The sequence below is a fragment of the Magnolia sinica genome, chromosome 4 (genome assembly GCF_029962835.1).
Source record: "Magnolia sinica isolate HGM2019 chromosome 4, MsV1, whole genome shotgun sequence".
In the NCBI taxonomy this organism is placed as follows: Eukaryota; Viridiplantae; Streptophyta; class Magnoliopsida; order Magnoliales; family Magnoliaceae; genus Magnolia; species Magnolia sinica.
Window position 1 is genome coordinate 22,203,943 of NC_080576.1, and position 24,897 is coordinate 22,228,839.

The following is a 24,897-nucleotide window of genomic DNA, read 5'->3' on the forward strand; positions in this document are numbered from 1 at the left end:
TTATTTCCCTTCGCTGCTTTGAAGCGGTCTCCGGCCTCAGGATCAACATGTCTAAATCTAAGATAATGGGTATCAACGTTCCCTCTCCCTCCCTTCAGACCTATGCAGACACTCTTGGTTGTCAGGTCGCCACCTTCCCAACGTACTTCGTTGGCCTTCCTCTCTCTGTGGGGCGGCCATCGAAAACCATGTGGGAAAAGATCATCAGCAAGTTTCAAAAGCTTCTCGCTACCTGGAAATGCCGCTATTTATCCAAGGGTGGTCATCTCACTTTTATCAAAGCTGCTCTGTCTAGCCTACCCCTCGATTTCATGTCCCTATTCAGGTGTTCAGGTCAGGCGCTTAAGGCCATTGATAAAATCAAAAGAGATTTTCTGTGGTTTGGTAAAGAAAATCAGAGGAAGTTTCACTTGCTGGACTAGAATGACATTTGCAAGGTCTTCAAGGAAGGTGGGGGCAAATGTGAAAAATCTGAAATCGATGAATTCCGCGTTGCTTGGGAAATGGGTCTGGAGATTCGCCACTGAGAAGGAGGCTCTGTGGGCGCTGATAGTCAAAGGGAAGTATGGCTCATCTCAAGGGGACTGGTGGCCTAAAGACGTCCCGCTTTACAACGTTTCCCATATCTGGAAAGGTGTCATCAAAGAGAAATTCTGTCTTCCAGCATACTACGTTCGAGTTGGGCGATGGATCTTCTATTCGTCTTTAGGAAGATCGCTAGCTCGGGGATCAGCCCCTCAAATTTCAATTTCCGCAAATATATCGGCTGTCCCCTTCAAAAGACTCCCTTATTATTAACTGCTACTCTATCTCCTTTGGTCACATTGTGCGGGACATTAGAACCTTCAGAAACCTAAACGATAGCGAGGCTTCGAAGTTTGCAGCTCTCATGGAGTGCCTAATTTGCTCGGCTCCCCTCAGTAATTAGCACGATAGCCTTCTCTGGTAGTTGGAGAAGTCAGGTCATTTCTCTGTCAAATCGTTGTACGCTGCATCCAGCCCTGCGAATCATCATGTTCAAGAAGCGTCCCCTTTCATCTAGAAGTATCCGGCCCCTCCTAAGTTTATCTGTTTCGCTTGGCTAGCTGGCCGTAACAGAATTCTCACTGTTGTGTAACGGTTGAATTACTCTCGCCCGTAACAAAAAAAAAAAAAAAATTTGCCAAAAAATATGGATTAAATCCGGAATATTCTAAGCATTCCAAATATGCATTCATTTATAAATTAGAATATGTTTATGGTGGTGTAACGGTCCACTCTTTGGTGAGAAGTTGTATCGAACTGTCTAATGAATTTATGAACCAGATAACTTGAATTTGACTACAAAATTTATATATCTAATTTTCTAAATATCTAATTTATATACTTAACAATTTGATATCATTTCTCTCAATAGTTCTTTTAAAAAAATGAAATTAAATTCAGGTAGATGGCGTTGCCAATTTGGGGCTGACTTGGAGGACCAATCTATGCACCAAATCAACCTCAAATTCATGCAATTTATTGTCATTATCCCACTTATGAATTGGTGGACATTTATTGGATAGTGAATCATGAAAAAAATCAAAAGGCCCTATTTTTTTTTTTAAAAAAAAGTCCACAAATTAACAATTAAAACTATTCAAACAATTTGATTTTGGCATTGTGAGTAGCAATTGCAGTCCATAATTTAATTGCTAAATTTTAAGTTAATATATGTCTCGTGTACAATTTTTTAAGGGTCCGAATTAGGCGGGACTTGGATTGTGAAGTGTAGCACACGTGTCAAAGTTTTTGGGCCCCACCCGTGATGAATGTGTTATATCCACACCGTCCATCCATTTTGCCAAATAATTTTAGGGCATGAGCCCAAAAACGAGGCACATCCAAAGCTCAGGTGGACTGCACCATAAGAAACAACAATAATTAAACGTTCACCATTAAAAATTTATTGGGGGCTACAAAAGTTTTAGATCAAGCTGACATGTGTGTATTCTCTTCATCCACGTCAGTGTGACCCAATTAATAGGTTAGATTGAAAATAAACATTACCGGGGACCTTAGGAAATTTTTAATGGTGAGCATTCTACAACCACTATTTCCTATGGTGTGGTCCACCTGAGATTTGGATATTATTAATTTTTCAGATCCTGACCTAAAATGACGTGGCAAAATGGATGGACGACATGGATAAAATATATACATCATGGTGGGGCCCACTCGGGTTTGATCAGATCAAATTGGATGGAAAATAAACGTTACCGTGGGCCCTACGAATTGTTTAACGGTGAAAATATTATCTCCGCTGCTATTTTTGGTGTGGTCCAGATGATCTTTGGATATAATTCATTTTTTTGGTAGTGCACTAAAATGATCTCTGAAAATAGATGAACGGTATAGATATAATAAATACATCACTGTGGAGCCCATGTAACTTTGATCTCCTTTGAACTGTTTATACAACTCAGAGCTCGAGGAGTGTCAGCGCTTGTCTTAGCTTGACACGTACCTACAGCAGCAGTCAATCCACTTCCGATTTCAAAAGAAAAAAAAGGGAGAGAGGGAAACCGAAAAGAGGGAAAGAGGGAAAGAAGAGAGAGAGAGAGAGAGAGAGAGAGAGAGAGAGAGAGAGAGAAGAAGAAGAAGAAGAAGAAGAAGGCCGCAGCCGCAGCTGCTCGAGAAGAAGAGGAAGAGGAAGAAGAAGAAGAAGAAGAAGAAGAGAGGAAAAAAAAGGTAAGTTTTTTTTTTTTTCAAGGCCCATAACATCTGTTATGGATCCATAACGGCCATGGATCCATAACGGCCATTACGGTCAAGAAGCGTCCCCTTTCATCTAGAAGTATCCGGCCCCTCCTAAGTTTATCTGTTTCGCTTGGCTAGCTGGCCGTAACAGAATTCTCACTGTTGATAATCTCCTCAAGAGATGAATGCAGATAGTTAACATCTGCCTTTGCAACATGCGTCACGTAGAATCGGTCGATCACCTGCTTGTTCATTGCCCCTTCATGTCTACTATTCTGAACGACTTCTGTCAGCATTTTTCTGTTTCCTGGGGTACTCCTGACTCGGCGGGAGACTTGCTTTCTACTTGGAATGGGAAGAAAGTTGGGAAGGTCAAATCCATCATTTGGCATTTGTCAATTATCGCTATCTGGTGGGCTATTTGGGAGGAAAGAAATAATCGTTGTTTCAACAATGTTTCCTCCTCCGCCTCGGTGGTTGGAACGAGGGCTGAAAAGTTGGTAATCAAATGGGCTTGTAATGTTAAGGAATTAAGGCCTTTTGATTTGTCTTTCCTAGGTTGTTAGGGGTGGTCTGCCATCTCGGCAGCGTTGCCCTTTTTCCCTGTTCTTGCTTTTTCTCTTTTTCTTTCTTTTCTCCTCCCGTTGTTTCCTCCTTCCCTCTTTTAATGAAGTTGTTGTTGCTCTTAACATAACTTTTGAACAAAGCCATAATTCAACATAATTTTATTGAATTTATCAAACCATGTATGTGGTGACTGCTTTAGCCCATAAATCGTCTCTCCCAATTTACACACCTTTAGACTCCCCTTGAGCAATGAATCTATGGTTGCTCCATATAGACATCAGTGGGATCACCATGAAGAAAGGCATTTTTAATGTCCGATTGGAAGAGAGGGCCGACCATGATTAACAACTATTGAAATGATAACACGAATAGAGTTTGACTTGGCAATAGGAGAGAAGGTTTCAATATAATCAACTCCAAGGGTTTGAGTATATCCCTTAGCGATCAAGCGAACATTTAGCCATTCAATTGTACCATTAGGGTGAAAATTAATGGTGTACACCCACCTGCAACTAACAACACGTTTACCAACAAGTAAAGTACTGAGCTCCCATGTGGTATTCTAATAAAGGGCAGCCATTTCCTCTTCAATTGCCTACTTTCACTTCTTATGTAACAATGCTTCTTGATACGACTTGGGATTGGGAATACAATTGGAGGACACATATATAGGAAAATATATGTAATTGTTTTTTGTGTGTATGTTTCCATGTACTCCTGTGGAGTATTTTATGTTTCTCTAAAGTAATATATGTGTGTGACAACTCTTCCCTTGTTGCCCTAAACCTCTCTCTCTCTCTCTCTCTCTCTCTCTCTCTCTCTCTCTCTCTCTCTATATATATATATATACACACACACATATATACTTGGTATCAAAGCAAGGTGGAAGGAGTTCTACAGTTTTCAGGTTGATCTCTGCTTCAGTAACTTGTTGATGTCAGCAACCATACAGCTAATGTTAGCAACTACACGATATGTACGAACATAAGTAGCTCAAGAAGGGTATGATATGAAGAAGCTTGATTTTAGATGAATTGTGGTGATTTTTGTAGAATTTTTCAGGTTGATTTGAGGTAAGTTTCGAGCCAATCTTTGCATTTGAGGAAAATGCCCCAAATCACTTTTTTAAAGATTTCTTCCAAATTGGGTGATGTTTCACAGTAAATCCAGCACAGGGTAGGTCAGTTTTACCCTTATAGGTCATCCATGGCATTTTGTTGCATCGTTTTTGGAGAATTTCAAATGAGTATTGTGGACTGGTTGCACTTTCCTTTTTTTTTTGTTTTTCACAAATCGTGCCATACACCAGCTGGTTGGTGTATATCCAGCTGTGATTTGAGACTGTTTTGAGGTGGAAGTCGATATACCGCCTATGATGTAGGTGCTGAACTTCTGTGGTGTGTTTTGGGACCCTTTCATAATCTTGTGGACTTTTTTTTTTCCTTTTGTAGCAGCTCACTTTTGCGTGCAATTAGCCTTGAGCTTGGGTGCTAATAAGGAAGATAAACTCTCTTCCGGAGCTATTATGGGGTCTTCTAATTCCCACACTTTGTTGATCACTACTATAAAGTTGAGTGGCAATAATTACTTGCAATGGGCTCAATCAGTTAAATTGTTTTAGGGAGGGAGAGAAAGGTTCACAAATATTTTGGATAAAGCGCCTTACCCTATGGATGAGAATTTTAAAAACTAAAGAGAACTATCAGGTTATGGCTTGGTTGCTCAACAACATGGAGCCTTCAGTAAGCAGCTCAGTTATGTTTCTAATATCAGCCAAAAAGATAAGGGATACCATTTGTGACATGTATTCAGAGGCTCATAACATATCCAGGGAGTATAAGTTGATTTTCGATATTTGTAAATTCTAACAGAATTCCAGAAACCTGAAGGAATTTTTCACTGAACTACTGGTATGTGGGATTAGTTAGACCTTTATCACCTTCTTCCGTCTCATTGCACTCAAGATTATGATCTCATTTAACAACAACAAGAAGAAACTCAGATTATGCAGTTTCTTCTTGGGCTGAATTCCGAGAATCTGAGTGTTCGTGATTAGAGTATTGTTGTGGAGCCCTTCCCTTTCTCTTACTGTTATCTATCCTACCTCATCTTCCACTGCTCCTATATCTTTTGACAGATTTGTTTACACTGTTGGGGATCAACCTTCTTATAGTCATGGCTCTAAAGCCCTAAGTTGGGCACTCATGGTAGTGGATGTAATTCTGGATGTGGTGGTTGAGGCAGGGGCTGCGATACAATCAAAGGCGGTCGTGTCAATCATGCATGGGGTGGTGGTGGCCATGGCCATGATAGATTTACTTGTGTTTGCACTCACCATGATGGCACAAACCATACTGTTGACAAGTGTTCGGATATTTTTGGTTGCCCTTCATGGGCAGGAGCATATTTGACTAGTAGGGTTGTCAACAGGCCAGGCCTGGGGTAGGTCTCAGCCCAGATTTTGAACTGTTTCGGGCCAGGCCATCAGGCCAGACCTATTCAAAATTCTGAACTTTCAGGCCCGAGCCTGGCCCATTGACTAGTGTTGCACCTTCTGACTCCGGAAAGCTTCCAAGGGCCACTTTTGCAATGCCCACGTGATGCCTACCTCAGGTGATTCTGTTACTCTATTCTAAAAGGCATGTGGTGCCTTGATGCAACTTCATGTTCATGTTCACGGTACAACTCCTACTTCCAGAGCTACAGTAGCCCAATCAAGTACTACATTCAATGTGCCTTCTTCCTCCTAGATCATTGACTTCGGAACTACTTCTCAAATGATTGGTTAGTTCCATCTTTTCAAATCGTATCAGTCTTCCACCTAAACCCGTTTTGTGTAACCACCCTCCAATCCCTGGAACTGGTTCCACCACTCTTTTTCCCATGGGCTCTTCTGTTTTATATGCTCTTAGTTTTCCACTTAATTTATTCTCTGTTAGTTCTCTTATAAAGTCTTTAAATTGTTATGTAACCTTTTTTCCCATCTCACCATGTATTTCAAGACCTCCTGACAAAGCGGACGATTGGTGAAGGCCATGCCATGGAGGGATTTATTTTTTTGATAGTGCCCCACTACTAGAGCTACTAGTGCTCTGTCTTTACATAGGGAGTACGTGTTCAGATGGCATTGTTGTTTAGAAAATCAATCTTTGTCTAGATTGAAGCATATGTTTCCTTTTATTTCTGTTACTTGGCCTTTATGTTGTGATACTTGGTAGTTTTCTAAACATCATTACATTGTATTTCCTCCTAATTCATTTGAGAGGAAATCTAGGCCATTTGAATTACTTCATTTTGATTTTGCAGTGTTGCACCTGTGAATTCTACTTCTGGCTATAAATACTTTGCTTCTTTTATTGATGATCATTCTAGGATGACATGGATTTATCTTATGAAATTTAAGCATGAGGTATTTGATATGTTGAAGACCTTTCATAATGAAGTTACCACTCAATTTCAATGCCCTATTAAAATTTTTCATTTTGTCAATGGTAGTTTCAAATGTCAAAAGCCTTTTAGTCATTTTTATAGGGACCATGGCATTTTGTGTTAGACTTCATGTCCAAGGACCCCTCAACAAAATAGTATTGCTGAGAGGAAATGTGCTCTCCTTCTTGGTATGAATGTTCCTAGACGTTTTTGAATGAGCATTACTTATTGTTATCATCCTCATTAACAAAATACCATCCAAAATATTATCGAATAAATCCGCCTTTAAATCTTTCATCCTCATAACAAAGCTTTTTCCTTACCTTCTATAGTCTTTGGGTGTAAATATTTTGTTCATATTTTTGAAGAAAGTAATGATAAGTTGAGTCCACAGTTCATAAAGTGTGCCTTCTTATGTTATTATCATTTTCAGGAGTATAAATGTTATAACCCAACTCGTGCAAGATATGTATTAGCCAATGTCACCTTCTTTAAGGATCTCTTATTTCTCTCCGGAAGGACATTTGTTGCATGACCCTCTTATTAGTCAGGGGAAGCTTCCGCTATGAGACTCTATATCCCTTCTAGTTCCTTTCTTTAATGATGTTCCCACTTCTCATGGGCCTGCCAAGCCTCTTCTAGTGAACCAGCATTGAAAGAAATCCTCCATTGGTTCACCCTCCATCACTCTATGATCTTCCCATTGCCTTGTGTAAGCCTACTCATTCATGTACTCAGCATCCTATCAATAATTGTCTCTTCCCAATATTTTTCTGCCTCTTATAGGTCCTTTGCAGCGTCCATATCCTCCCCATTTGTTCGTCATAATCTACGGAGATTTTAAGTAGTTCTAGCTAGAAACAAGCTATGATGGAAGAGATGTGAGCTCTTGAGAAAATAATACCTGAGAGTTAGTTCCATTACCTAGAGAAAGCATACCCTCAATCAAGCCAACGTGGACCAATGAAGGGATCCAGATCTTAAATCCGGACAATTCGATCTGTCACATCTTCAAGCAGGGCGGTGGATGGGCCTGATCAAAGCCTGTTATACAATCTGATGGCCTCATTGCCAATCGAACAGCAATGGGATCCAATATGGATCATGGTCAGATGGCTCTAATAAATCAAATTATAATCTTACTTTTTTTAAGGCAACAAGGATTTTATTAAAAGGAAAAGGAAACCACGAGCGGCCTGAAAAGCCAAAACAATTGAAGCCATCAACTGCCTTCCTAAATCCCCGGAGATCATCTAGTAGAAAGACATGGTTGATAATTTGCCATCCAGCCCATCCAATTTTATGCCCACCCCCATTCGTCCCTTTCCCAGATATTGGATTGCATCTATTCAAACACTCCATGGAACAAACAAATTCCTCGACCTCAACATAATTAAGACCCCTCCTAACAAATCAGCAACACACCACTTAACCTCCAACTCTATTGTAGGCCTGGAAAACTATGTTCTCTTTCAGATGCCACCTAGTACAACCTGCAGAAAGCAACATTATCACACCACACATCTTCCCAAGAACAGTAACACATACCGTCACCAATTTTCCCCACTGCCATCTATGAGAAATCCTTTTTTACTAGAAACACCTTTCTCCCATGAAGTTGTGTGTGATGAGGCCTAGTAAACCACCCTTGGCTGAACCCCATATTTGCATGATACCACTATCACCTTGCATTGTTTAACCTTGACTTATTTGAAGAGAAGACTTAAACAAGAAATATGCACACCAAGAGTACACACACACTTTACCTCCCACCATTCAAAAAATGTTTGCAAGAATCTAGGAAGCAAAAACATATTCTCAAATGCCATTTTGAAATGGATTTTAAGATTCCCACCTTACCATTATCGGATGTTGGGAAATATGTGCACACCAGTTCTCCACGCACACAGTGTGCACAAAAACTTTTCCCTTATTTGAAAGGGCAGACTCCTTTAGAAATGGGAAAATGAAGAAACTTGACGGGATCTCTCTTTTGATTAACAAAATTGATGGGAACTGGGACACAAAATATATAATTCATGACGTTATCTCTGAATTATGAGATTATTTGAGTGACAACTATAGATGGGGCATTATTTTAACTTGAGCATAGAATAGTATTTAACATAAATATCAATTTTCATCTGCCAAAAAAGAAGAAGAAGAAGAACAGAGAAGTAAACATCAATTTTGTAAGAATGAAAACCCCAGATAGCTGTGGCAAGGGGATGATTATCAAAAGGTCATCAATTTTGTAATGATTTAAGATTGCATGAATTTGAAAAAATATCTTGTTTTCTAAAATGTTTCTTTTTCTTCTTCGATTCTGTTACTTCTTGATTTTGAAATATTTAGAAACTTTAATCAAGAAAGTCAGCAGGCTCCTGATGAGGTCAAGCCATGATCAAGTCTGGGTACCACTTGCCAGCTTCTAAATGTTCTGTTACAATGTACCGGAACTTTTTATATATATATATATATATATATATATATATATATATATATATATATATATATATATATATATATATATATATATATCTTGCAGTTTATGCTAAGTTCTTCAATTTTCCAAACCAATAGAATTGTGCCTTGCTACCTTGACCATATGTTATGTCAAAATTCGCGCTGACTATCATGTCACATAAAAGATTGTTTGACTAACAAGTTACCTAACTTTCAACTTTTCAAATAGTCAAACTCTAATACTTGAATTGAGGTACTTGGGTTGGACATGCTATTGTTTCATGAAGTTCCTTGCAGTTATGACCACCCTTTATGATGCTTCAATCCTGTTGCAGTCTCCATAATGAGTATCTTATAGGAAAGTCAAAGATCCTTCAAAGGCCCTCATGCTTTCAAGTATCAAGAACCAAGGCACAAACACAAGTGATCAAGATTCCTCACCCCTCGTTTAGCATTCCAGAAAACAAAGAATATATCATCATCATCATCTAACCCTTATGCCAATTAATTGGAGTCGGCTACATGAATCCTTTTCCGCCATTCCACTCTATCAAGGGTCGTACATTCAATTAGACCAAGGTCATCAAGCCTTTGAAACGAAGAATATATAAAGAAAGTAACATTTCTTGCATGGGTAGACTACTCACTTGACAGCTGCTAGAGTCAAGTGTTCTAGTAAACAGTTGAAAAACTACATAGTAATACAAAGTGCTCTAATGCTGGCCATGATGCCACTGACCACAATTTATTTATAGAAAAGGGGAAAATAAACATACACGGCTCAAGGGCTAAGATTTAGCAATTCCTATTATTGTACCCCATCTGAAGGCAAGGGAGAGGGATGCCTCTTAAGTGTCTGCTCAGAGGATATCCTCGAGGATGGCTTGGCCTCTCCAGAAGGTGAATGTGATGTGGTTCTGGAGGCAGGAGTTCTTGGCCATGAGTTTCTCCCCCTGGCGGGGGGCTCAATTGGAAATACTGCAATGATTAAGGATTTCTCTAAAGGTGAGGAGCTATTGAACATCACCCCTCTTCAGTCCTTGATAGTCCAAGACGGTCTAGGAAGTGATCTGTCTGCTCAAGTCTGGAAAGTGAGCAATCTGCACGGTCAGCCTCTCGCACAGGATCAGCTTGCTGGGGACAGGAAGCCTTCTGTCCGAGAGAAGAAATGGATGAAAGATGCTCTAGGACACGTGGGGAGGTTGGAGGGAGTTTCTTATGGGGAGACAGACGATGTTGTTAAAGCCTTTCTGCAGTTTGTGGCGACACGGGGAAGGCAGAGTCTGCAGGTCCAATCGGGTGGTAAGACCAATGAATTCTCCCAAGGGCTGGAGGGAGCTATGCAACTTGGAGTCTTCTATCAACTACAATTCAGATAGAAGGGTCTCTAGACTCTCTACGTCAAAGAGGGGAAATGGGGTTAAGCAGATTGCTCGATGAAGATTCTCTTATGGAATGTCCAAGGCCTAGGTTGCAGGGATAAGAGGCTGCAATTCTGTGATATCTGTCACAAGGCAAAGGTTCAGGTGATCTCTTTTCAGGAAACAAATCTGCAATCTTTTTTATAGTAAGATGCTAGATTCATAATGGGGGGTGAAGCACAAAGATTGGGTGGCTCAGTAGGGGGGATTGTTGTTGCTTCGAATAATCTGACTTGGGATAAGGTGGATTTCTGGGTGGGTTGCTTTTCTGTATCTGTTCTTCTCAAGGATAAGGTGTCAGGTTTTCTCTAGACCTTCACGTCAGTTTACGGCCCGTATCTGGCCTCCCAAAGACCTTTGCTGTGGGATGAACTTAATTCAGTTTGGGCTAGGCCATCCTTGGTTATGTGGGAGAGGACTTCAACATCACCCGTTTCTCTTACAAGAGGATGCACAACAGTGATGCTACTTCCAGCATGAGAGGTTTCTCAAGCTGGGTTCAGCAGAATGACATGGTTGACCTGCCATTGGAAGGAGCTTTGCTCGCCTGGTTGAATGGTCAGGATAGTCTAGCTATGTCTCAAATCGACAGATTCATGGTCTCAGTGGAATGGATAGAAAAGTTTCCCATTTCTAAGCAGGTTGGTTTGCCAAGGTTGACTCACAGACCCATTATGCTGGACGCTGAGGAAGAGAATTGGGGTTTGAAACCCTTTTGTTTCGAGCTATCCTGGTTAGAGGCAGAGGGCTTCCAAAAGTCAGACAGGGATTGGTGGGCCTCTTTTGAGGTCGAAGGTTTTGCGAGATTCAGGTTGAGGCAGAAGTTAAGGCTGTTGAAAGGGAGGTTTAACGTTTGGAGGAAAGAGATCCTGGGGAGTAGGGAGTCAGAAATGGACTTGATTCTTACAGAAATTCAAGAATTGGGCAAATAGAGGAGGGGGGTCTAATTTCCACCGAAGAGAAAGAGAAGATCAAAATTGGCTTTAGATTATGCAAAAAAGAGTCAAGGAAGAGGAAATTAAATAGAGAGACATCTTGAGCAATTTGGCCCAAAGAAGGGGACAAGAATACTAAGTTCTTTCACAACATGGCTTAGTGCACGAGCAAGAAATAACCAAGTAGGCAACATTTTGGTTAATGGTAACCGGGTTGTAGACAAGAAGCAAATATGCAGATCTATTGTGCTTTTTCATAAGCATTTGCTCTCTAATGAAGGATGGAAGCAGCCATTGTTGGACAATATGGACTTTCCTAGATTATCATATCTCCAAGTTAATGCTCTTGAAAGCCTGGTTTCGGAGGAGTGAAAGCGGTAATCAATTCACTTGGTAGGGACAAGGCCCCGGGCCGGATGGCCCTTTTTCAGGTTTTTCAGAACGAAGTGAAAAATGATGTGGTTTTCTTTGCTAAGGAATTCTTCGAGAAGGGGAGGTTGTCGAGGGAGTCAGGGGCTTCCTTTATTGCGGTCATTCCAAAAGTTGAAAGTGCAAAAATTTTGAAAGAATTTAGGTATAAGATCCTTGTGAAGATCTTAGCTTCCAGATTTCAAGATGTTCTGCTTCTATCATTTTGGATAACTAGAGTGTTTTGTGGCTGCAAGATAGATTTTGGATTGTGTATTGCTTGTCCATGAATGTATTGATTCTAAATTCAAAGAAGGCAAGGCCAGAGTGGTTTGCAAACTTGACATAAAGAAGGCCTACATTCATGTTGATTCAGGCTTCCTTGATTATATGTTGAGTCAATTTTGATGTGGTCGAAAGTGAAGATCTTGGATTTAAGAATGTGTGAGTTTGATCTCCTATTCGGTCCTTGTTAATGGCTCCCCCAAAGGATGTTTTAGGGCCTCCAGAGGGTTACGTTAGGGTGACCCCTTATCATCCTTTTTGTTTGTGGCGGTTGTTGAAGCTCTTAACAAAATTCTTCTGAAAGGTCAGGAAGTGGGTTTAATTCAAAGTTTCAAAATGGCAGTGACAAGTCCCATGATATCTCATCTTCAGTTTGTGGAAACCATGTTATTTTGTGAGGCGGATGAAGTTATGGTTGACAATCTGCGAAAAATATTTACATGCTTTAAATTTGTCCCGAGCATGAAGGTGAATTCCTTGAAATGTGAAATGCTTGGTGTTCGCATGTCGGGGGAGGAGGTTCGTCGGTATGAGGAGTCGTTCAGTTGTGGAGTGGGATCTTTCCCTTCTTCTCATCTTAGGTTGCCTCTATACATAGGAAAGTCGACGAGACACTTTTGGGACTCAGTTGTAGGAAGAATTAAAAGAACGCTTTCTTCTTCAAAAAGTCGGTATTTGTCTTTGGGAGGTCACTTAACCTTCATTAAAGTGGCCTTTTCCAACATGCCTCTCTACTTAATGTCCTTATTCAGATTCCCCCAGTCATTGTTAGTGGCACTTGAAAAGCTCGGGCACGACTTTCTTTAGAGCGGCGTAGAGTCAAGGAAAGTGGTTATGGTGGTTAACCACGGAGGAAGATAGTTTGTGGAGGGAGGCAATGGCTAGGAAGTATGGTACCTGTCTGGGAAAGACTCTTCGCAGTATAAAACTTTGGAGTTTTGAAAAATTATTTTCTCGATTGCTTCTAAGTTCAAAGAAGGCGCGTCCTTCACAGTGGGGGATGATAATCATATTCGCTTCTTGGAGGATCTATGGCTAAGCAATTGCTTGCTCAAGGAAGCTTTTCCTATTTCGGACATTTTAGCATCAAATAGAAATATTTCAGTTGCTCGATGTTTTTCCAGATTTGGTAAGGGAGTGGTTTGGGTGCCTCCCTGTCATAGAGATCTCTCAAATGAGCAAGCGGTGATGTTCATAAGTCTTTTGGAGAGATTGAAGAGCATCTCGCTAGCAGAGTCGAGGGAGGATTTGGTGATTTGGAAGGATTTTAGGTCGCAGAGGTTCTCTGTCTAGTCCTTCTACAAGCTTCTCACCATTTCTCCCTCTCTTCCTTACCACAATTTTCGGTTCTAGAAGAATGGGGCTCCTCTGAAGGTGGCAACTTTTGTTTGCTTAAAGGGTAGAAACAGGGTGCTAACTAGAGGTGCGCATCGAGTTGAGTCAGACCGAGTTAGGTCCAACTCGACTTGATCCAGTATCGTCAAAACCCTGACCCGAACTCTATCCGACTTAGGACCAAGTCCAGCGGGCCTGACTCGATCCCAATTAGATCTTGCCTGGGCTGACCCGAACCGAGTCCGACTTGGTCAAAGATACCGAGTCGGATCGAGCTGGCTACGATTCGGATTAGGTCAAAAGATCAAGTAGATCGGGTCAGGACGCACCATAGTCCATAGCGAGCCAAGCCGCACCAACCTAATCTAAGCAGAGTCCACAGCGGGCCAGGCCGCACTGCACCCGCTCCAGGTCAGGCGCACCAACCCGATCCAAGCAAGGCCGGATGCACCACGGCGGGCCAGGCCGATCCCAACTCAGCCTGAATGCAACACAGCGGGCCAGGACAATCAGAGCCATCCATTTTAAGTAAAATAATTTATTTTTTTTAAATACCTGAAAAATCGAGCTAGAGAATGGGTTGGGTGGCAGGACTGGTGTTGCTGTGTGGACGGGTGAAGGGGAGAGAGAGAGAGAGAGAGAGAGGAGGAGGAGGAGGAGGAGGAGGAGGAGGGGGAGCTCGAAGCCAGACGAGTGCCGGAGTAGGGGATGTCGGGATCTGGTTGGGTGTGACGACCGGATGCTAGGATTAGCGACTTAAGGTAGAGAGAGGAATGGTTATTTTTTGTTTTGTCTATATAGTACCTGATTACCGGTCCGAGTAGGGTTTCGGATCTGATCGAGTCTAGCTGGATCGGATTTCGAATCAAGTCGGGTTGGGTTACTATGTAACCCGAACTCAACTCAGTCGGGATTCGGATCCGGGTGGGTCTACTCAATCCGAACCTAACTGTGGTATTCAATTTGAGTCGAGTAGGTCGAGTCGGATCCGTCGAATCGAGTCGGGTCCTACCCACCTCTAGTGCTAACTGTGGATAATTTGCATAAGAGTGTTGGTACTATCGAATATATTCATGTGTATGAGGGATGCTAATGGGTGGATCATTTATTCCTTCATTGCACATTTACAAGAAAGATTTGAGATTTCTTTATTTTGAATCTCAATATTAGTTGGGTTATGCCGGGCTCAATCTCGGCCTTTCTAACTGCATGGCATGAATGCGGTGTTGGTAAAGATCGAAAAGTAGTGTGGCGGTTGGTGGCGATGGCTATCCTTTGGGCCATCTGGGGAGAGAGGAATAGGCGGTGCTTTTAGAATAGATTAGACCCTGAAAATTTGGTTATTCGTAAGGTTGTTTCTTGGGTGGTTGATTGGGCTTCTGGTTTTAAGGATCTAGATGCTTGTGTCCTGGTTGCCCTATTGGGGTTGTATTTTTTCTTTTGTTTGTTGTGTTTTCTTTCCCATTTTCCTTTGAAGCAATGTTTCAATAAAGCTATTACCTTTAAAAAAATAAAAAAATAAAAGGTAAGACTCGTAGGATGTTAAACATTTGGATTATTGTCCTTGAACTTTGTAATTCCTTCTTTCAAGAAATTGTTTCCAAGTAACAACTGATCAAATAATGGACAAGACAAAGTTGAGCTTTGTTAAGAGCTATAAATTTGTAGACATATCATTTAGACTAATAAAATATTAAACTAGATTTATTATTGTTTTGAAGAGTATAGTTAACTAGATTATGCAGAAGACATTCATTGAAACCAATAGAATTATTTCCTAACCAAAGAAAAGGATTCCGTAATAAACATCAAATACCATAAGCAAAATGCAATTGAATTTACATAAAATCATGCCTGTGCATCAGTTATCCGTCGAAGAGGAGAACCTCCACCAATGGAAGCATAGCCTTCTTTGCTCTTAGGTGCTCTGAGAACAGATATAAATTGTGCCAAGGGCTTTTGAAGAAAACGGAACAATCTTGGCAGGCGAATAATATCCTGTTGTTTACACAATTACACATAATTAGAGATTGATAAAAAAAACTCAAAATGTGAAATGAGAACAAAATATTAATAAAAAGCCAACCTTTTAGAAGTGTTTTTGGTCCAAAAGTACTTGATATTTTTAAATAATAAGCTAAAGAACTTTCAAGATAGCCCCTTTTAATGTAAATTTTCCATCTTATCAAACCCCAGTGATCACAATGGCAGTGACACCCAAACGTGAAACTAAAAATCTGGGCATATAATTATAAAATCCATCTACAGCCAATCCTCAAGTCTCAAATCCTTTCTTATTTAATAGCCTATTGCATCAACGAGATGTACACCATATGCAGAAAGTTAAGAAAATGTGGTCTTCCAAAAGGAAGATCGCGAGAAGTTGGTTGATCTAAAATCCCAAATGATTGGTAAGCTAAAATAGTCTTCCACAAGGAAGAATGACAGAAGTTGGCTGATCTAAAATCTCAAGTGATGTGTGGAAATCATAGATCGCGGAGATAAGAATAATCAATGCATATGGAAAGGTTTGTTTACCGGGTCAGCAAACAGATTAAACAAGAATGGCTGCACGTCTTCAAGTGTCTCTGGACCTCCAAGGTTAAGCAACAAAACTCCAACCTTCTCCTCACCAACAAGAGATTTACTGGAGGCCTCTTGAGATTTAGAGGTCATTAATGCCCCCAGAGACAATGAATACTTTTCAAACGGTCGCTTCCAAACTAATGAAGTTGGTTCAAACCATCCTGAGTTGTATCTGGAAACTACAAAATTCTTAGGAATGTATGATCTCCCTGAAGCTTCCATCTGGACCCCAGAATAATGGTGGAACATTTGAGTTGCACATGTTGGTCGTGGCAATGGCCTGTAAAAAAGGAGAGTGAAAGATATAGATCAAAAACTGAATACACGAGAACCCAGATCTAAAAATGAGATATCTTAGGCAAACTATATATGTAACAATATCATAGCTATGTCCGAGTGGGAGGAATGCAAAACCAAGCCCATTGACTTCTTTTAAAAGGAAAAGCTGTGTAAAAAGAACTACGGTATAAAGGTAAGTTTACTAGCCCACACACAACTACATGCAGAAGATGTGCCAACCTGGGAAAAAATAAAATAAAATCAGGCCAGTCAACTTGTTGGGCAAATATGTAGATTGAATGTGGACCGATCCATTTTTTTTATTTTATGGATGTGGACCTTTGGCAAGTATTTGAAACAGTCCATTGTTTTGTACAGGGGTAGCCCGCTTAATGAGTTGGCTGGCCTCAAGGTTGGTCAACCCAAATCCAAGATGAACAACTCAGTCATGAACCAGAACACAACCCAACCAAATTTTCAATCCAAGCATGACCCATGTTTTATATTACCCAACCTGAGACAGCCCAAATTTCGGGATTTGGTAAGGAAACTTGATACAGAACATTGATATGAAGATTGCCACCGGGGATGACCCAAAACTCTTATAGATTTGAGTCAGATCCAGTCAGGTCAAGTGAGTATTTTGGTCAGGTCAGTATAGGTTATAATTCACACTACCTATTTAAATCAGGATACATACCTGCAACCCGAACCCTAACCAACCTGACCCAGCCCCAGTTAAAAACAAGTTGGGCCGGTTGGCTTTTTGGTTGAGCCCAGACCACACTACAGCGCCAGGGATCTTTTTACCAGGTCATCTTCACAGTGTGTCCCATGTCATATGCAGTTTAGATTTCCCACACTTGCACTGGGTTGGTGCATGTGCCGCATGTGATAGTGCATGTGGGGTTAGCAAACCTCTATAATAGTAGCATAAAGGATTTCATTGCACAAACAGTGGATGAATATTAACTCAAGACTAACTAACACATATAGAATCTCCAGGGCAGTAGCAGTTCACTGTTAAAGAGAAAAGGGAAAACATGAAGTCAAAGATTAAATGATTCAAATGAAATCCTTAATATGCTTGCCAGTTCACCATAAACCACTCAGGATATTGTATTGTATATTTTTTTAGCAAGGTATTTGCATTGTATATTAGCACTGCTTCTTAGTGCTTTGCAATCAAATTTTAAAAAAAATAAAAAAAAAATCAACAACAGTCATTACAATTATACTTTGTATTACCTGCAAATACATTCACATATCAATTAGCAACATGTTTTCTTGGGATACACAATTACCTGAATGAAAGACACCCAGTCAATTCCATGAGATGATCCACAAAATTTTTTCAATAATCTTATAAACATTTAGAATCCAAAATTTCAACAACAGTCATTACAATTATACTTTGTATTACCTGCAAATACATTCACATATCAATTAGCAACATGTTTTCTTGGGATACACAATTACCTGAATGACGATGAAGCTTGACAGGTCAAATTTGAAGCTCTGAGTTCCCCGCTCCCCATCTCAATTATACCTCGAGTACTAGCCTGGTGGGATGATGATACCCGCTCCCCTACCATTAAGAAAAGCCGGAAATGATGTCTTGAGAAAAACACATTTTAAAGTCCTTTTGCAAGCAAAAAAAGTTTCTCCACATTAAGGGTGAGTTTGGATGCAAAATCCAGTTGAATTACAATTGTTTCTGATTAACTGGAAATAAACATATGTTAGTTTCCTTCTGTAGCAATCATATTGAGGCCTTGGGCTCAACTGTAATTGCCAAATTCAAGCTGGACTTGAGAGAAACAAACCTACAAGTTGAAGACTACATTATGAAGCAAGGAAATACCAGTTTTTATGTCCTTTAATTACATAAAGCGTTTGCAAAAGGTGTTATTCCAGTCATTCAGCAAAGCAGGAAGTAGGGGGGGAAAAAAAGCAAGAGGGAATTATCGTGGCTATCTCCATTAATCAATTACGATTAGGGCAAGGATTCTCAACCACATCGGATTGCAGAAAAGGGCCTCGGAAAGAGAGGATGTGAAATGGTCACGGTGTCCCAACAAAGGTGGTTTCACAGAATGTTAGGGGTCCTGGCTGTCCAATAAAGAGATCCCAAATCAAACAGGTGTGTTTGGCTCATAAAGCACAGATTGTTACTTTCCAGTTGAAGGTCCTAGAAAACTTGCTATTCGAAGTAAAACGAAGGGAAAAGCGAAAGTGGTAGAAGAGGAGAAAGAGGAGTTTATTTTGACATCAAATTCTGAAAATGAAGATGATGTTGATAATGTTGATCTCATTGGTGATAAGGTGGAGGATGATGATGGCGCCGCCGTAGCCAAAGAAGAATAGATTCATTTGGACTTTTTATTTCCTTTTTTACTTATAGAAGCAAGTGAATAGAGAATACATTATACATGTAAATGGGGATGGGGAAAATGTTATTTTTTGAATCATGTAGAAAATTTACATGTACGTGGGATGGGAAAAAGGTTATTTTTTTAACTTGATTATGACATGATGATACAACACATTGACAATGAATCAATGATACATTTATTATACAACTTATCACAATTTTATATTAAATTATTATTATTATTATTCCATATTCATTACAAAATGGATGATTAATGTGTTTTTTATTTTTTTATTTTTATTTACAATTTTTATGTTTTTGATGAAAATATTACAATTTATGATACGATTTAGACCCCTTGACGATTTACGATATGATAACGATTATGACAACATTGCCGGGGAACCAAATTGCAAGTCATTGACGGGAACATAATTTCTTTGGTGTGGGGGAAGCAGAAATTTTCAATGGGAAGAGCTGGGTGCTGTTGGGGCTTCGGGGGAAATTGTGATGATGTGGAAAACAATGATATGGTTAAGATCAACAGTTAGGTAGGGGTTTTCTGTGTCTGCTGTTTTCAAGAAAGCTACCAACAACTGCAGTGGATTTTGTCATCCGTGTATGGACTGAACGATTCAAGTCTTTGTCCCGATTATGGGTTGAGAGCGATTTTGTTCACAGAAGATGGAATGCTTTGTGCTGTGTGCGGGGTAACTTCAATGTCATCGCTTCCATTCGGAAAAGAGAGGTGGACGCCACATCAACAGCAGCAAGCGAGGCTCTAGTGGTTGGGTCAATAGTCATGAATCATGATCTCATCAAGATTCCTATGAGTAGGAAGAAGAACACCTGGTGTTGGAATCTACCTTTGATATGTAGGGTCTGATTCCATTCAGATACAAACTGATGTGGTTGGAAGTAGAGGGTTTTAGCAATCTTGTAGAGTGGTGGAGGTTTTAACGTGGCAAATTGGGCCGGATCCAAATTAATGCATAAGCTGAGAATGTTAAAAGCTAAGTTGAAAAAATGGCTCGATGAGTGCTAGGGAGTATGGAGACAGCCAAAAAGGCAGTGTTAGACCATAGTCAAGAGATTGATTTGAAAGAAGAAGCAGGGCTTCTATCAAACGAAGATAGAGAGAGAAGTCCAAAAATTAAAGCTCAAATTTAGCAGAAAAGCTGAGGAAGAACTCAAGTGGAAGCAATGGCCAAAGGCTTTATGGCTAGAGGAGGACAAAACACAAAATTGCAAATGCCAAAACGAGAAATAACATAATTTCAAGTCTCTTTACCAACAGGGTAAGTGATGACGGGCATCATCAAATATGCCATGTAATTGTCAATTTCTGTGCTGAGTTGCTTCCTTTAGGGGATTGGTGAGGCCTACACTCAACAGTCTCTTGTTTGATCAAATCAAGTAAGAAGAGGCTGAGTGGCTTGGAAGCCCTTTTTACCGAAGATGACATTAAATCAGCTGTTTGAGCTAGTTAGGGATTACATGTCGGGTCAAGATAGCTTTCATTTAGCTATCTTCCAAGTGTTTGGGGGAAGAGGTTAAACATGACCTCTCTTCTGTGACTGAATTTTATGAGAGGGGGAAGCTTCAAAAAGACATGGGTGCTTCTTGCATAGCTCTTATTTCCAAGGAGGTCATAGAGTGTCTCAAGGAATTCAGACCAATTAGTCTAATTGCCCATCCTTACAAAGTTTTTATTAAATCCTCGCACCTTAGGCAACATAATTTTTTTTATTTTTATTTATTTTTTTTTAATTTGACCTTAGGCAACATAATTTCCCCTTCATAAGGGGCTTTTTGCCCATGGCAAACAGATTCACAATGGGGCTTTGGTGCCACAAATGCACCAATTACAGACTTGGAGAAGGCAATCCATTGTACTGTTTGTAAGCTTGACTTGGAAAAGGCACACCGATGCAAGACCGATGCATGAACCAAATAAGATGTGAGATCAAGTAGCCGAATTAAGATATTTAACCAAAAAAAAAAAAAAAACACAAACATCGTTATAATCATCACAAATATCATGAAAATCAAAAGAACATTCTGCATAATCCTAGCCTAAGCCACCAACATCGTAACACAAGATCATTAAATAAAAAGAAACTAAGATCTAATGGATGTAGGGACATCCAATTAGCATAGGTTATAGTCTATTTCAAAATAGAAAACCTAATACAACCTAGGGTAAAAATTAAGGTTTGGGTAATTTGGGAAAGTAGGAAAATTATGAATTTTAGGTTTAGGGTAAGGGTTTCGGGGATGGAAGAAATGGGTTTTGATATAATGATGATGGGAAACCAAAAAGGGGCAAGGTGGGATTCACACGTGTGGCCGTATGGTCACACGTGTGGCATGGGGTGGATTGGTTTAGGTCGGTTAGGGTTTGGATTGCAGATGGGTATGGGAAAGTTGAGTTTCAGAGAAGACGAAGATTTGGGAAGGGAGAATGAAGAACCTAAAGAAAATACCTCAATGGAGGAGAAAAGTGAAGACGGTGTGGAGATAGATGAAAACCTCACACCTCCATTGATGAAGATTAGTCTCGCACTAATCTCCCTTCCAAATTGCATGGAAGTATCTTCAAATTGCATGAAGATGAAAGAAGAAAGCAATAGCTTTTCTCTTTTTTTATCACAAAATCCAATGAGGGAGAAGGTCGCACGCCTACCCTCTTTTATAGATCCAAGAAAGTTCGAAAATTACAATAAAGACCCTATTTTGTGAATTTTGACGAAAATTGACCTAGCCTAACTAAAGTAAACTAAAAACACTCATAATGGTGTTCAAACATAACATAAACAAAACTAAATCATATAAACTGATAAAAGTTGGGAAAAACTAATGTGGACGATCTACGATCAATGGCCCGATCATGTGATCCAACGGTCTAATCGTCACGTCCCTCCGATCCAACGGCCTGGATCACTCCATAAAGCAGCCCATGTGCATCTTCCCAGTGTAAGGTCTTTCAGATGCTCGCACAAACACATGAGGTCTTTAGCACAATCACAGATACTCGCCTAGCCTCAGGAAAATTGGTATGGCCCGCCTCCTCTGATATGTACGCAAGGGTGTACGCGAAGTGATTCCTCATCACAAACAACCATGTAGACTTGGAGTTTCTAAGTTACATGCTGAGGAGAATGGTCTAGTGCGATAGAGAGTTACAAGCCAATGGGGGTAAGATCCCTTAATTTCATGAATCTTACCTGCTCAAAAATGGTCGTGGAGATTTGGGGCAAAAGTTGACCCTTTGTGGAAACATGTAATTTCAAACAAATATGGCTTAAGTGCAGGCGGGTGTTTCACAATAGACTCTTCTTTTATAGGACCTCTTAGTTGCGAAAAGGGGTCTGCAGCATGAAGGAAGATTTCTTGAAAGCCCTAGTGAATGTCATTGATGATGGGTCATGTACTCGGTTTTTTGAAGATGTTTTCTATAGCTCTATATCATATGTTTCCCCAACTTTCCCCGTTTGCAGTTGACAATGATGTGACAATCACCCAGGTTTTTAATTCAGTCGGAGGCCAAGGTTTTGGTGCCCTCACTTCAAAAGAGCTTTATCAAATGAGTATTTTGAGGAAATTCTTCGCCTAATGGATCTCCTTAACCCTTAATTGTTCTTGTGTGGACGAAAAGGATTCTTGGTAGTGGAACGTGGATAGTAAGGGAAGCTTCTTGGTCAAGTCTTCCATGTTGTCATGGGCGGGGAGAGATTTATTGATTGCTCCTACAACCTTCACTAGGACCTCCCAAGGTAGTTGCTTTCATTTGATTAGTGGAAAGCAATAAAGTCATTACTATTAATCATTTGAGAAGTAGGAATCTCAGTATACTTAATGTATGGATCCATATGCCTTAGGGCTGAGGAGACGATGGTGGAGCACCCCTTCATGTTTTGTGGCTTTTCCTCCAAATTTTGGTGGGGTTTCTTCAAGCGGTTTGAGTTCCTTCAGAGCATGCCAAACACCATCCAAAGCTTAGAGGAGAGGATGTAAGGGAAAGAAATGGAAAGCTCTCTAGGGATCTCTCTTAGCAGGCTCATGGTCAGTTTGGAAGGAACAAAATAATTAGTCCTCTACAATTTCAGAAAGTCTTCAAGGCATGTTCTCCTCAAAACTAAGAATAGAGTGATATCATGGCTATCCTGCATCAATTTGTTCTTGGATTGAAATATAGAGGTGTTTTCATATCTTTTGGGGTCTGGATTGCTCCCTCGTTGTAGAGGTATGATTCCTCATCATCCTTGCCTCTTTGTTTTTTTGGTTGCTGCCCTTTTTGTCTCTCTTTTAATAAAATCCCTTAGCCATTAATCAAAATTACATGCTTGTAAGACAACTAATTTTTCGCATCCAAATGCAATGCAAACTACAAAAAATCAGAGAACACATATAAGCTTTAACCATACTATAAGTTAAAACACTCGCATCCAAGCAAGACCGGATCAACTTCCATGCAACAAGTGAACATGCATCAAATGGTTTCACAAGAGGTTTGTGATATGGAACCAGGGACCAGAATCGCATCATATTCTAAAGTTTTGGATTCTCTTTGGGCTTTGTCAAATCTTCCTTGGCAACTATTCCGGATTTTTATTTTTATTTTTTGACCCAATAACAGAATCAGGAGAACCTTCTACTAAATAGGATACTCATGATTCAAAATCTCATAATATGTAGACACTTTGGTTTCTAAAAGAGCATATCATCTATTAAATGTTTCCTCTTCTGATAGCTGAAGTTATAGCGTAGGCAAGCAATCCTACTACTATAAACCAATAAGCTATCCTAGTAAGGCCCAACCCCAAGATTCCTACTAGGTTTAAAACCTCCCAAATTCCACATGAGTAGGCCTCCAAAAAGAGATCAATGAGTAGGACAAAGAATCTCAATCTCAACATCCTTTAGTGTGCACTTGGATGCACAATGGAAATTGAATTGCAGTAATCATCCAACAGAGCGAAAATAACCAAAATCGGGTTTTCTTCCTTAGCATTGATATTAACTATCTTGGATTCTCAGGACTTTTATCGCTCCATCCCCACAGGGGGAGAGAACCTGTAACTGTCTCAGCTGTGCTACATCCACTCCAAATTCTGATTACACTAATTTCAGGTTGGACTCAAAAGGAATGAAGACGCAATTCGAGGGCTACTTTCTCATTACTCATACTAGGAAATTTCAATATTCCATGCCATTTTCCTCTTCATTAAACTGACAGTTCGCAACTCAAACCAGCTGTGCATCCAAAGCGGACCTAACAATCTTCAAATTGAATTACTTCACGAAAAACCAAATCATGGGCAGAAAATTCCCAAAAAAGAAAAGGAAAGAAAATGAGAATCGTGGAGAAGTACGATATGAGAATTGGAGATGGAGATGAGAAAGTAGAATTACATTGAGAGGCCGGAGACGGAAGCGAAAGCGCCAGAACCTCTACTCCCATGTTTCTCTGTTCTTGATTTTGCCCTAATCTCTCAGACCTAAGCTCCAAACAGAGGTCTGAAATTCGAAGCTGAAATAAGGATAGTGCAGGGTTCTAATCCCTCCCCGTCTCTCTCTCTCGCTCTCGCTCTCTCTCCCTCACTCACTCTCAGCTTTATTGAATGGATTTAATAATTCAAAGAAAAATCATCTGTAACGGTTGGTGGGATTTTTATGGGCTGTGCTTTTCTTTTTCCCAGGACGGATAGAGGACCTGTTCCCCTACAACGGTGTTGTACATGAGAATTTCGTGCCACTAACTCTCTGTGGAGCCCATCGTGGAGATTATATGGAATCCAAACCGTACATAAGGATTTAAATACTGTAAAAATTATATTATAAAAAAATTGGGATGATCCAATCATCTATTGTTCCACACAAGTGAATAACCACACTGAAAAATCTCCAAATTCATGTGGTGGCCCACCTGATTATTGGATTGGCCTGATTTTGAGTTTTTACATTTTCATTGTGGGGGAGTACTTATGGAAGCGTTGGATGCAATACATTTACCCCAGTGGACTCCACAGGCAGCTAATTGCATGAAATTATCATTAGCATTTGGCATTAGTAGCCTCTGGATTCATAC

The 24,897-nt window shown here is 40.2% G+C and overlaps 1 protein-coding gene across 3 annotated transcripts in view; it reads right to left on the reverse strand.

The window, feature by feature from the left end:
- LOC131242754 (ferrochelatase-2, chloroplastic-like) overlaps positions 1 to 24,445 on the reverse strand; it is a 40,534-nt gene extending 16,089 nt beyond the window's left edge. The window contains exons 1-4 of one of the 3 annotated variants that reach the window (XM_058241597.1): positions 24,222 to 24,445; positions 17,912 to 18,020; positions 16,106 to 16,433; positions 15,422 to 15,565 (exon numbers count right to left, since the gene is read on the reverse strand). In XM_058241597.1, coding sequence (XP_058097580.1) covers positions 15,422 to 15,565; positions 16,106 to 16,433; positions 17,912 to 18,020; positions 24,222 to 24,270 — 630 coding nt within the window. In that variant the 5' untranslated portion in view covers positions 24,271 to 24,445. The remainder of the gene's footprint in view (positions 1 to 15,421; positions 15,566 to 16,105; positions 16,434 to 17,911; positions 18,021 to 24,221) is intronic. The other 2 variants (XM_058241596.1, XM_058241598.1) reach the window with 2 other exon arrangements.
- Between the last annotated feature and the right edge of the window lie 452 nt (positions 24,446 to 24,897).